The sequence below is a fragment of the Fomitopsis serialis genome (assembly GCF_022376445.1).
Source record: "Fomitopsis serialis strain Sig1Antser10 chromosome Unknown B0H18scaffold_180, whole genome shotgun sequence".
NCBI lineage: Eukaryota > Fungi > Basidiomycota > Agaricomycetes > Polyporales > Fomitopsidaceae > Fomitopsis > Fomitopsis serialis.
This window is the reverse complement of record NW_025955140.1, coordinates 1-13,573: the sequence shown is the minus strand read 5'-3', so window position 1 is coordinate 13,573 and position 13,573 is coordinate 1. Positions and strand designations below refer to the sequence as shown.

Sequence of the window (13,573 nt, the reverse complement as noted above, 5' to 3'; positions counted from 1 at the left end):
TCAGGTTACTTCACTGTATGATACGACGGTCATGACCATTCTCAAGTATTAGAGTTAAAAAAAACAGTGAGCGAGGGCCTTCGACACAGGTCTGTAAAACGTCGCGCGCACCGACGCGCCTGTGGCTGGGAGTCGTAGTTTGGATCTCCGCTCGGGCTTTTCCGTGTCAGCAACTGTCAGTACTTGTACACGTGATTCTGGATCACTTCAGTATACTAGTACTACTTAAGTAGTTCTGAACAGGTTCTACTACATAATGAAAAGCGCGGTCGAACTGTACCTCCTCAGAGCTCTCGCGGTTGGCGCATGAGACTCAAGTATTCAATATTCAGGGCGCAGGTCGCAAGTCTGCGTGCGGAGCGTACAGCCGCCGACAGTCCGATGGTAAGTAGATTGTACCCATGCATCCGCAAACACGGTGCCTGTACTTATCTGCATCGGTACCGACAGATACAGAGATCGCGCTCGGGCTGAGGATGGAAATGGTGTCGTTACAAAGTTGGCGTGGTTGAGGACGGAGATGGGGAGTGTCAGGCGGAGCGACCCGCCTCCTGCGTATGCGTGATATCATCCTCACATTCTGCGCTTTTCGTCCACATTAATACAGTGTACATGCCCCAACGGTTGGCAAAGAATAATTGCACGCATCATCCTGGTCCGCGGCATCTCAGAGGGCTTTCTGGGTCAACCATCGCGATATCATCGCCTGCGCTTCCGCCGGTTTGTCATGAGGGACGTATCAAAGTCAACACGAGCAGTCAGCACTGGTTCACTGCACGAATCGAGAGGAATACTCATCATATGTCCAGCGCCCGCTATTGTTGCAAATGTCAGCGGCCCCACCGTCTTCGTCTCGCCCGCTACGCCTTCGCCGACATCCCACCCCCTCCACGCCTCTGTCTTCCACGCCTCCGCGCCTTCCCACTCGAGTTTGTCGACCCACATCCGGTTTGCGACCCAGTTGCACTGCCAGTCATACGTGCCAGCATAGATCAGCACCCGTACACCGCGCGCGAGCAGGCCCGCGACGTAGTACTGAGACGGCACAGCCCACTTATCCAGATGCGCGCGGAAGCCTGCCCCGACGGCGCTGCTACATGCGGTGAAGTTATATGGAGAGGAGACGCCAAGGAGTGTGCGAGTGGAGGGATCGTCGAGGAAGGACTTGATGACGGCATTTTCGTTATAACAAAGGCTTGTACCTTCGCAGGGCTATGGGGTTGCTATGCGTGAGAAGTGTGACAACTTCATGGGGGTGACACGCACCTTTGAGATGTCGTACGGGTTGCGTCCTGCATGGGAGGATTAATGTCACTTCTCTGTTGGATGCCTCGCGCGTCAGACTCACCACTAGCCCAGTAACCCGTACTCAGCTCGGAGTCGCAGAAGTTCACAGCGGCGTTGCAGTCAATAGCGTCGAATTGGTCGATGCAATTGGCGTACATCGCTTTCTGGCAGCGCGGTAGCTAGCGCGACGCGATCAATACTCATTGCTACAGATATTGTAGGAAAGGACGAACCGCCATCTTCATCCGCACGCAGGTGCTGATCTTCTGGAAGGGTGCATCCAGGGCTGCTGTGCCGCACTCTATTTCATATCTTCCAGGATATAATCTTGGGAATATCGAAAGAATTCACCACATACTCTGCGTACAGTCCGTATAGGGAGTGCGTACGTTGAGATATCCGTGATGCCATTGCCAATGATCACGCTCTGCAAATTGATCGTCTCGCGTCCCTCTGCGTGGGCGATACGATTCTGGTCATAGATGTAACTCGCAAACGCGGGGAGATATCGTCCACCGTATGACTCGCCAGCGAGATGCAGTGGGCGTCCAGCAAACTCGGTGAACGTCTGGAAGAAGATGGTGATGAAGGCATGCACGTTTCGAGTGGCATCTTCGGTGGTCTCGATCGTCTCGCCGTAATCCGCGTACGAGAAGCCGACGCCGACGCTAAGCAATAACCTCATCAGCATGCGTGGAAGATTGCAATCTGAAATAGCCTACGGTTGGTCGAGAAAAAATATGTTAGCTTCCGCGTTCCACGAGTACGGATTCCACGTCGTTCGATTATGGGAGGTGCCTGTCATGTCGATTTGGCAAGGCCCTATTATGCGGTCATGACCACCTGCATATCCGTTGTCGCAGAATGAACTAACCTAGCTCCATGAGGAGGCCCATGGACGAGGAACAGCCCGGTCCACCATTAATCCACATCATAACATCGTCTGGTCACGATTCTGTATCAGTGAGAGTTCAATGGCCATCGGGATTACTTGAACCTGTCTCTGGCTCCCTCCTGCTCTCAAAAAAGTAGAAGAATAGGTGCTTCGCCCCATAATCGACGTCCAAATAGCCTGTGTACACGCTGCCACCATTGATTAGCGTTAAGCAGCGGTCACATATATAGCGGATGTCGCACTTCACAGTGGGGTCGCAGAACTCGGTCTTCTTAACGCGTACTGCGTAACCCGGCAAGCTCGCATGAGCGAGCTCTTTGAACGTACCCTCTGATGCGACGGTGGACAGTCGGCGCAAGCTTGAATCCCAATTGTTCATCCCGACCGTTGTCTGCTCCTTGACAGCGTGAACACCAGCCAGAAAGACACCAACAGCACAGAAAGCCGTTTCCCATAGCCGAAACATGTTGTTCGAGAGTAGCATGTCTCGCTGGCTGTGAAGTTCGCCGACGCCAGGCCTGGGGCGATTCAGAACTCGTTCACACGCGAGGGTGCGGAACGAGGAACGACTCGAAGGCGGGTGCGACGGCGCGCCGCTTATCTGTCGTCACGTGGGTCGTGTTTTGCTTGGGCGCCGGCATCAGTGCCACAGACGCGTCTCACAGGACTATGTACATGAGGGCTAAAATCCTATGTAGCTCAGTAAATCAAAGAGACGGGAGAGATTACACACCGCAGACAACGCATTCATTGAACCTCCCTGCACGCTGTGGACCACTGCAAGAAATTGAACGAGTAGCCCGATATGCCAGTGCGGTACACTGGCACCGTGGCAGTACCATTGAAGAACCTCGTTGGACGGCCATCAGAGCGCGAACAACGGGAAGACACGAGCGCGCAGAGGGCAACTGGAGATAAGCTTTCAGCATCTGCGCGAACCTCTGCGTCACGGCAAGACTGAGAGACAATAGGGGCAGTTCATTGGCAGCATCTGCATGAGTAGTCTCTTCTACACGATGGACATCGCTGTTTGGTTCACAACTCGGCAAGGCCCCTCTCAAATGTGAAGTCAACCTCGCCTTTCTCCTGCGCCATCTTCCACTGCAGCTCAACCTCGGGCTTGACTGTCGCGAGCACGTCAGCGCTCTGGGGCTTCCACCCGATTGAGCGCGCCCGGGCCGCGCGACACGTCGTCCCACTCAGGACGCTGCCAGTAGACTGTGCCCGTGATGATCAGTTGATAACACTCTGAGAAGAAGGGGAGCAGGGAACGTACCACCGATACCCTGTAGTTCTCGAGCTCTTCGTTAGTAAATGACGTAGGCTCAGCGTCCTTCGCGAGTCCGAGGTCTACGAGCGCCTGGCCAATGGCCTTGCCGATCTCGTACCAAGTGATGTGCCCGTTCTCAACAAAGTAGTAGCCCTCCCAACCGTGTCCGACGCTCTGTGGGTTCTTGGAGGTCGCATCGAAGAGCGTGATGTATATGTCGGCCATTATAGAGGCGAGTGGGCATGTTAGTACTTGTGAGCATAACTGCGAGGAGTACCGCAGGTACGCACCGTCGTCAACATGAGCATGTGGCCAGACGGCCTTGCCAGGGCCGACCATGCCGCCGCGCCTCCTGGCCAGGGCTGCCTTCAGGAGCCCCGGGATCTGGATGGAGAACCGCTTCGCGATGCCGGCGTCGTGAATGGGAGCCGATGCAATGCCGTACACCATCCCCGGAGAGATGAGGTACGTCCGCGCATAGCTTGTGCAGTACCGTCAGTAAATTCCGACGCCATCGCCCAAGGAATAGAAAACTGATCGCACCTTCCTCGTCTGCACCGATCACAGCCAGGTCGACGTTGCGATTGGGGGCTTCCGGTGGGATTGACTTCATCTGCTCGATGTTCAAGCCTGAATAGACGGTCTCAGTGGCGTATTCCCCATTCGCGAACTCGATCATTTCGCCCGTGCCGGACTGGAACTAGCTGTCAGTTCTATGTAGCACTACGCGCACGCTTTGGATACACTTACAGTGTGGATGAGGACAGGCAGCTGGCCAGTGGTCTCGTGCGCTGTTCGCATTCCTCTCAATACCGCGTTCATGGCGGATACGTTGTCCGCGTTCGCCTGTGCAGGATTCGGTGCGTTAGTTCAAGTCAGGGTTTGCAAACGGCAAACTACGACTGACGAGGTTAAAAATGACATCCGCTTGCAAGGCAAGTGCCTCTATTGTGTCATGCTCGCTAAGAGAGGCTACCTCGCGTTTCGCGCCTAGCTTCTCGAGAACTTTCGCCTTCGAGAGAGAGCGTACGGGCGTAACAATCTCGAAGGTATATGCCTTCGGGTGCTTCAGAAGGCGGCTCAATTGAGTACCTCCGATATATCCTGTAGTAATGGTGTCAGGGATCGTCGAGTAGTAAAATGGGGGATAATGCAATACCAGTGGCACCGAAGAGCAGGATGTTCGTCTTGCCTGTCATGTCTGTGAAATTGACTGCTTTTTGGCTGGGTGCGAGGTCTGTTGACAGAGATTGCATCGTATCGACGACGCTCTTATATTCGTACCTGGCTACTCCAGTCTATCTCAATAGATGCGTCAGTCAGTCATCCTAGTACCAACTTCCATCGGCCGACTTGAGCTCTTGATGCCTCAGTCATGCATCGCGTAAGCTACACCAGAGACATGGCTCCGTAAGCTGCTTGAAATGACAGGCGCAAGTGCATGGGTGTCCAGCTTAACGGTTCAGAGCAATGGTTGAGCAGACGAGGTGCATGGTGCAGCTACCGTCGCCGATGCTGGAAAAGGGGCTATTGCTTACTACGCCACCGCCAGTAGTCGCGCAATTTGCCCAAATTAATCCCCAAATGTACACAGACATGCACAGACATGTTGAGAAGGAGGAGGAGGAGGAGAGTTGTCGTATGGACAGAGAGGCAAAAGATACCATCGAACATTCAGTCGGGGGAACTGCAGTCACTGCGACTAGCGCCGCGCGCGCGAATCAAACGCGTCAATACGCGCAAAGAACGCGTTCGCGTTGCCACCGGCGCGTTTCGTTAGCATTGGGCTGGCAGCTGTCCTCGTCGCTCATGAGGGGTTCATATTCACGGACGCGCCGAAAGACACTCAATTCAAAAGGATGACCTGCAGTGGTGTGCGGGACGGTGCGTCGCGACTATCAAGGCTGCCTCGAGCATAGTAATCGTGCGCACTTATATCAGGCCTGCGCGTCACTGCCGAATCCGTCCGGAACACAACCTCCGCTGCAAATGAGTTGGATCATAGCACCTATCCTGCAGAACACTTTCACCTATGGGCTAGAGTGCCAGCGCACGTGTCATTTGAACGACTCTCTTAAGGTCAGTTGAGTGGGTTCTCTCCTGCCAGACGAAGGCTTATGTTGCATACCGCGCAGCACGGACAATCACAGTAAATGAACTTCTCAAGCACGGTGCAGTTCTTCATGCGTTTGAATTGTAATATGCAAGCCGAGGCTTCGCCGACATGCTTGCACGTCTTCTACTTTCACCACTCTGTCTATTCACTCGATCGTGACTAGGGCGAGGACATTGACTCTTCTGTAGGTCTATACGGGCTTTGTTCTCGCCCGAACTACCCACGCGGAGGTGACGTGAATGCCAGAAGGTAAGTTTGACGGTCAGATAGTTCAGGGTTATCCCGCTGACAGACGGGGCTGTACAGCGTGAGCATCTCACCGTACAAGTGCCACCGATGGGTCGCCAGGCACACGAATCCTGTTTGCTTTGCTTGAATCTTGGACGAGACTTGCCAGTGTTTCAGTCATGTCTGAACAGGCTGTGACTCAAGGTCACCCTAATGCCTCGGCATTCTTCTGTGTGTCGTATTGCCGTTGTCCTTCTCAGTGAGTGACAAACAGGATTGTCGCCAGTGCGATTCTATCCCTTGGTGTTGATGGTTGGAGCCCTGCCCGCGAAATATCAGCTTCGCTGTCAACTGTCAATGTGCAGTACATAGACTGCGAGATCAAGTGCGCGGCATATATATATGTTATCCTCCACTGACACCGGCTCCTTCGCCCCTCGTCCACACCAGATGTTTCCCCCATACCTACATAGTTGCCTGCACGCACAGTATGCCCTCTTTGTCCCCTTGCTCCTCTCTCTGGACGCCTTAGCTGGTCAGATCAACAGGACGATCGATGATCAATACGGCGACTCATCCACCGGTATCCAGCCAAGTTACTCGAGCAACTGGAACTTTGGTCCAGAATGCTCTATCTGTGCTCTTCATCCGAGTGCGAGCGATGCATTTGACGGTACATGGCACGATACGACTTCAAATGCTACGGATCCTACGCAACCCTATGTGACGCTGGACTTCACTGGTTCGTGCTTCATCCATTTTCCTGTAGCTGGGGTTGAACAGCCTGTCCAGGAACCGATATCTGGGTGTATTGTATCATTGTCAACAGCGCCAGCGCGGCCGACATCGTAACATTCACCAATATTACCTTCGAGTTGGACGGCGCAGTGGCCGGCAGTTATGCCCATGAACCCGATGCGTCCGCCAGTCAATACGTATACAATGTTTCGGTCTTCAGTCAAACGGGCCTCAGCAATACGGAGCACAAGCTGGTCATGAGTACGGTGCAGGGATCCCAGTCGTCCGCCCTGTTGTTTGACTGGGCCATGTACACGTGAGTACACATTACCTTTGCATTGCCCTCTTGAACCAGCGATTGAACACATCGGCGAAGCTTCGACGATGGCAACACTAGCACAACGACTTCGACCACCCAAACCGCGGTTTTGTCAACTACTATGAGCTCGGGATCGACAGGTCTAGTCACAGCTGTGACGACTGTGAGCCAAACCGCATCTACGTCGAGCAGTCCAACTGCTGCTGCAGAGCTCAACACGTCCCACCACAGTAAGTGATTTTTGAGTCTGCTATGTCGACTTCTCTCATCTAAGAACAGGTGGACCAGCCGGAGCAATTGCTGGCGGCGTAATCGGCGGCCTTGCTTTCGTTACCATTTGTGTCCTCCTCGCGGTCTACTTCCGTAGAAAGCGAACGGCGCCATACGTGGAGGGAGGGAATAGCCAGGAGATTGACCCATTCGTTGCAACTTCGAATCGCATTCCTCGAGGCATGCCAGTGGTTTCCTTGGATGACCTCTCCCCAACCTCACAGGGAGGATCACTCGGATCGCACAAAAGCGCTGCTGGTGTAGGCCTCAGCGTTCCTGAGTCTATCGATCCGTTTGACGGTGGACGTCTCAACGAGAAGCACGCCCCGTCCACATCCTCGTCAGACTATGACCGTCTGGAGCACGAGGCGGCAGAACTTCGACAACAAGTCGCGACCTTGCGCTCAGCTGTCAACAGTACGGCGCAAGGCGGCACACACGCAACAGAGGGCAGACCGTCTATTCCTGCCATGCCCGCACCTCCTGGGCTCACGGGTGCGGAGGTTGAGCAGGAGCTCAGGAGAGAGATGGCGACACTGCGAGCGGAGATGGCGCAGTTAAAGGAAGAGACGGACGGTGTCAGGCGGGGCGAGCCACCACCTGCATATATGTGAGCTTGAGGAAGTTTGGTAATATCTTTTTTTTTTTTTTTTTTTTTTTTTTTTTTTTTTGGAGGGCCATCACGGATGGCTGCAGGTGACAATGGGTCATCCCAGCGCATCCAGCCTGCGTACGGGTCTCCCCGTAGTCGCCAGTCCAGGGTAAAAAATGCCATATTACGCACGGTTGAACAACCAGTGTGGGGCTCATCAGTCCGGTTCGAGGTCTACTCGTAAGGCCGGCGTTCTACCCACTAAAAAACCCTTATAATTCATCCAATCATCCGGGAGCGCAGGTTCATCCCACAGTACTCCATTCCACGTAGCGTGTATCAGGTCTCGTTTTGACACAGAATTTGCGTATTTCCTCCGTGTGGACTCGATGTCTAAAGCCAGCCGGCCGTTCAACACGTATTGCAGCTTATTGCTCACTCCCGCAGTTCGGTGTTCCCACCTGTCTTCTCCGGCATGACCTATCACTCGTTCACAACGCAGCTTCCAGATTAGGTGGACTGCCTCAGACACCAGTATCCGCCACAACCTCGTGGCTCCGGGGCGCCCGCGTTCCGCTTCCGTCTCCCACTTTGTTAGGCCGAGGGAGAGCACCCATGCCATGGACAAGTCGGGCCAGGGCAGGGCGGGTATTTTCTTCTCCCAGACTGTCCGTACCTTCGACCAAACAAGCGACTGGCCTATGGCTTGGCATTCAAAAAGAATATGCTGTATGGTCTCCAGGGCACCGCAGTGACCACACTGCGCCCGGTATTCGTAGTCTGGGATCTTGCTCCAATAGGGCCCGCATTTGAGACCTCCATGCATGACTTTCCACAGGAACACGGCGAAAGGCCGGGTGAAGTCTCTATGCCGAGTGCTCACCCAGATTAGTTCATTCGGTATCGGGGTGTCTGCCGGTAAGTGGCGTCGTACCATTTCCAGGTTCGCAGTTGTGGCTCGTCTGGAGGCTGTTTGCTTCCGTTCCATGATACCGCTGTACGCGAGCGCCTGCGTCAGGCAGTCTAGCCTGGCTCCCGTTAGCTCAAAGCGTGGATCGAGCTCTCGTGTCGGGGCTCTGGACACGAGAAAGGTCTGCGGTGGCGAGGTGGAGGCCTCCTGTCGAGCTCGTTCTAGGACTTGCCAGGTATCCTCGCCTGTCACCTTCCCAAAGGTGGTGACTGCACACCTCTGACGAAGGTGGTTCAGGAGCGGTCGCAAGTGTGCAGCGAGTGGGATATCTATCCATCCCCGGGTTTCCCACATAGGGGCCCGTTTGAAAATCAAATCGGTGAGTACGTTATTGGTACTCAGAAGGCATAGCGGGGCATCGAGGGGCGTGTGTTCAACGGCGTATAAGGCCGCTGTCAGCTCGCCTGGTGCTGCGTGTTCTCCGGGTGTGTTGTTCGTCTGGCTGACCAGTCCGTTCCTGGCGTCACTAACACCGAAAAAGATCGCACAGGTGTGTTCTTTACGCATCACTGTAGCATCTTCTAGGACTATGTCATTTGTAGGCTTAAAGATAAGGGCCGTAGCGGACTCCTCCACCAGATGCTGGCATACCCATGTATGAATCCCTGTAGTTAGCACAAAGGGGTCATACATAGATCCCAGTAGTTACAGTGCAGTGATGACTGCACCTTCATACATGAAGATGCAGCCGGCGCCTTGCTCACTACCCGAAAGGGCAGCTGCCCTTCAGGGACAGCCGGGTCATCCACCGCTGGCGGGAGCTTGCGGCGGCCATACCCTAAATAGGACCTGTCGCGCGCTGGTCCACTTTGGGTGCCGTCACGGGCATCGGGTGATTGCAATCGCGATCCGCTCGATCTGGCTATGTACGGCTCCATATATAGTAGCCGCGCCTCGTTTAGCATGGTGCCTGAATTATGATAGTCTGTGTATCGAGAATCTATGTCGCGCGCCATGACATACACACTCCATATGTCGCACTCCACAATATACACTTGAAAGGATTCACATTTGTTCTTTGCAATGTCAATTGCTACTACTACTCTCTACACGACGAGCCAATTCATGAAGCAACATGTCCCAATTTGGTATGTTTAAGGTTCCGACAAATGATCAGGCTTGATACATTCAGTGGTCGTGTAGTTCTTAAGGCTGCGAAGGGGATTCGAGTACTATAGCGCTCGCAGAGGCATTATGCACGGATCCGAGTCTTTGGTGTCTCTTCCGGCCCGATGTCGGGCTTCCTCACTAGTGTCCCCAGCAACGCGCTGTAGAGCACGGTATTGCAGTGGGTAACGATCTGCTTGGACAGATCAGCATGGTAGCAATGCGGATGATGAGTGGCGAGTGTACTTACACGACCTCTGTGGGTACCAGGAGGATGGCATGGATGTTAGAGAAGCAATGGGCATCGAACGGCAAAGACGCACTTTGACCGTCCCCATCGACATCCACGTCGTGGATCATCTCGTCGACCTCGTTGCCCGACAGTTACTCGCCTGCGCACCACCCGCACAATCAGCACCGCCACCTGTCCACGCAGACGAGGGCACTCACCGCGGTGAGTCATAATGCGCCCGAGCCCCGCAGCAGAGACGTAGCCACCGCCGTCCTTGTCGAAGACCTTGAGCACCCCCCTGATCTCCTCCTCGCTGTCCGTGTCACGCATCTTGCGCTCCTTCATTGTGAGGAACTCGGGGTTGATCGTGCCGTTCGGCGTTCGCGCCCACATCGACCTCGTTGATCATGTCTTGCAGCTCCGCCTCCTTCGGGTTCTGCCCGAGTGAGCGCATCCCTTCGTACCTGCTGACGCACTGTTCCTACTGGTTAACGCGCCATTCGACACGTTCGTCGCTGCGCCGTCCGACATACTTGTTGACGAGAGGGTCGGTCTAGGATGGATAGTGCATTGGTGCATGCATAAACAATCGGGCCAAATGAGCTTACCTAGATGCATTCATTCCTGGATGTGTCTCAGAGTCTCCACCGTTGTCTTCCGTGCAGAGACGAACATGAAAGCGAGATAGTAGAGTTACAGTAGCCTTGCGGGCGCCCGTAAACTCAACGTTTGTGTCTGTTTGTTGTCTCGCCAAGTTTGGCAACCCCGATGTGCTCGGGTTGTTCTCGACCAATCAGCACGCGTTTAACGGTCCTACTTAGGCCTGCAACATACCTGTGATTCGTGATTGGGACGTTTCCGCACCGTGTGTGCATGTATTGTATGCTAGAATAGGGATTGATTACATGTTTAGTGGCATATACCACAGCAGATGAGATGTGGTACAATATTCTCGTGTGCAATAGTGTACTGTACTGGTTCTCAGCCGAGTCTCGAGTCGTAGTGGGTGTTGCGGCGCGATACATACTGGACTCGATGACTCGGATGAGTACACATTCATTGTACATATATATTATATTCTGCCATTACAGTTCGTTGTACGTTGAACATTGCACGCACACGCGATGTTTGCGAATTAAACAAAGCAAATCCCAGACTGATCTAGTATATGTGCTGCGTGCGCCCCGGCCCTGCCCACCGTCGCGGTCACCCACTTTTCGCTCACGCGCCCACCTTGTGTTCGTTGGCTGTGCTTGCGTGCTGGGAATTCGCCCCTGCACGCTCGCGATCGCCGTGCGTGAGCTGCTGGTCCGCGCTCTGTACTCGCCTGTCCTCTCGCCCTCGCACTCTCTTACCCACTTGCCCTCTCGCTCGCCAATCCACCCACTCTCCTACTGACCTGCTCGTCCGCCTGCCGTCCCGCTCACCTGTTTTATCACTCGCCTACTTGCCCGCTCGTCCGCCCGTCCATCCGCTCGCTCGTTCAGTCGCTTGGCACCCGCTTGTCCGCCGGCCTGCTCGTCCATCCGCCCTCCCGCTCGTGTAGCTGCTCGTATACCTGCCCGCCCGCCTACATGTCCGTTTGCCAGCCTGCGCCCAGCGCACTCGCAGTGAGTGGCATGCGCTGTCGCCTACCAGCGTGCCCGCCTGTCTGCTCTCCTACCCGTCCGCTTACCTACTCGTCCACCTGCCCGTCCACCCGCCCACCCGACCACCTGCCTGCCTGCTCATCTACGTCCACGTACCTGCCTGCTCATCTACGTCCACGTACCTGCCTGCCTGCTCTCGCGCCCGTTCTCGCCTGTCTATGTCCACCTTCCCGCCTGCCTTCTCACGCGCCCGTTCTAGCCCGTGCCCGTGGTCCGCCCGTTGGCTGCGTTTGCACGCGGGGCATTGGCCCTGCGCAATCGCGGTCGACGCGCGTTTGCTGCGCGTCGCCGCGTCCTGTGGACACGGTCAGCTCGCTCGCTCGTATGTGATTGCACTCACCTTGATGCTGGCTCTTCGCTGACACACCAGCTGTCCATTTGTCGGCTGCATCTGCATGCGGGGCGTTGGCCCTGCATGCTCGCTATCGTAACTCGTTGTACGCGGTGTAACGATGTCGGTCACCGGCGTGGGGTGGTGGAGGTCGCAAACAGCAGGCGGAACCGCTCGCCCTGCGCTCGCCGCTCGCTCGGCTCGTTGCGGGCTTCCGGGCTTAGCCGAAACTGACGCCAAGCAGCGGGCTGGGCGGCGGCGCAGGGGACTGAGATCGTACCTGATCTCAGATGCGCTGACCCCGATGTACGTCCATATGGGGCAGCCGAGCATCGCGCGCCAGTGGTACCGCCCCGCCGTGGACGAAGGCACCGGGCTGCCCCGGCGCGACTGCTATAACAGGTAACGACCGACGGCGCCTCGCTCATACATGAGCGAGCGGCAGCTCATGTATGAGAACAGGCCTTGGTAAGTACAGCTGTTTATGTATGATACCTTTGTGCTAACCACAGGGATTTCATACAAAGATATGCCTATATGGCCTGACTCCTCTACAACCGCTCGGCCGGGGCGTTGTCTGACCGTAGGCGGAGAGGTTAACGTGCTCTGGGCGACAAATACTCGGAAGGTTTCCGAGACGGTGCCGGCTGATGTTACAGACGGGTTGAAGGTGAGGAGGTCCCCATCCTTGAGGACTGCCTCGTCATTTTTCTCTTGTCGCCTCCTAGTAAGGGTGAGTCCGTCCACTACCTGTGGAACGAGGGGATTCCACTTGGGGATGATCTCGCTGAGGATTCTGAAGGCGGCGATTCTACATGTCGCTGGGTGTAAACAGCCCCGTGTTCGGAGCGCCGAACACTCCGGACATCGACAATCATTATCCTCCCAGAGGGACGTGTGCGCTGGTGGCTGGTCGCCGCAGGTTGACCTGGTGGCTTTGAGGAGATCGGATACCAAGGTGACACCGTGTCTATCTCGGAGACAGTCGCTAATCTTCGTATTGTTCAGTCTCCGTAGAGCCTTCGTGGCTCCTATGTGATACCAGGCTGGCAGGCTTTTCTTGAGTGATGGTCCCGCTTTGACCGCTTCCAGACAGGCATCAAAGCGTTTACCGGCCGTGAGCATTCGGCGAGCGTATACCGGGAGCCCCGACTTGGTGCTAAGGGCAGGGTCCCCACACCATGCAGCCCTTTTCACCCGAAGCCTATCCTGTAGCCGACGTGCCGTCTCGCGGAATGTCATGGGAGTAGCCTACGCCGGCCGACGCGTCGGCTTGTACGATGAGGATGGTGCAGCCGACGTAGACATAATGTACTTACCTGGGTGCAATGTAATCGGGATTCGTGATCCCAATTGATAGTGTGAATCGACCAGCCGGGCTTGTTTGTGAGTTCGAAGCGTCGGCTGGCTCAATCAAGGCGTCGGCTCACTGGGAATGCATCCGCCTTGCTCGTGTGCCACCGTCCTGCCCTCGCGTCGTCTTGTTTGCCCGCCGTCCTGTTCGTCTAACGTTCTGTTGGCATACCGTCTTGGCGACCCAATTTCCTTCTCGGGTGCTGTTTTACTCGC

At 55.3% G+C, this 13,573-nt stretch overlaps 3 protein-coding genes across 3 annotated transcripts; all 3 read right to left on the bottom strand.

Moving 5' to 3' along the window:
• Positions 1-215: 215 nt before the first annotated feature.
• B0H18DRAFT_1097310 (Alpha/Beta hydrolase protein) lies at positions 216-2,742 on the bottom strand. The gene is made up of 11 exons (XM_048032480.1): positions 2,425-2,742; positions 2,285-2,370; positions 2,162-2,230; positions 2,010-2,109; positions 1,677-1,955; positions 1,521-1,614; positions 1,349-1,466; positions 1,267-1,292; positions 799-1,212; positions 451-736; positions 216-384 (listed from the first exon to the last, which is right to left on the bottom strand). The coding sequence occupies exons 1-10, from the start codon at positions 2,664-2,666 to the stop codon at positions 668-670; spliced, it is 1,497 nt and encodes a 498-aa protein (XP_047886136.1). The 5' UTR covers positions 2,667-2,742; the 3' UTR covers positions 216-384; positions 451-667.
• Positions 2,743-7,995: 5,253 nt separating this feature from the next.
• Positions 7,996-9,084, bottom strand: B0H18DRAFT_857907 (uncharacterized protein; the record flags this gene model as incomplete). Its single annotated transcript, XM_048039675.1, has 1 exon — positions 7,996-9,084. A coding segment is annotated over one exon (1,089 nt), but the record flags the coding sequence as incomplete, so codon positions are not given.
• Positions 9,085-9,675: 591 nt separating this feature from the next.
• B0H18DRAFT_1047785 (uncharacterized protein) lies at positions 9,676-10,457 on the bottom strand. The gene has a single exon (XM_048030854.1). It carries the CDS (start codon positions 10,415-10,417, stop codon positions 10,079-10,081), a length of 339 nt encoding a protein of 112 aa, XP_047886134.1. The 5' UTR covers positions 10,418-10,457; the 3' UTR covers positions 9,676-10,078.
• Between the last annotated feature and the right edge of the window lie 3,116 nt (positions 10,458-13,573).

Bases quoted from the DNA above. Each gene is read 5' to 3' on its own strand.
- B0H18DRAFT_1047785 (XM_048030854.1), bottom strand. From the start codon at position 10,417: ATGTGGGCGCGAACGCCGAACGGCACGATCAACCCCGAGTTCCTCACA.
- B0H18DRAFT_1097310 (XM_048032480.1), bottom strand. From the start codon at position 2,666: ATGCTACTCTCGAACAACATGTTTCGGCTATGGGAAACGGCTTTCTGT. The intron at 1,467-1,520 runs GTTCGTCCTTTC...GCGTCGCGCTAG, and splicing joins GCGTGCGGATGAAGATGGCG to CTACCGCGCTGCCAGAAAGC. The intron at 1,213-1,266 runs GTGCGTGTCACC...GCAACCCCATAG, and splicing joins ACCCGTACGACATCTCAAAG to CCCTGCGAAGGTACAAGCCT.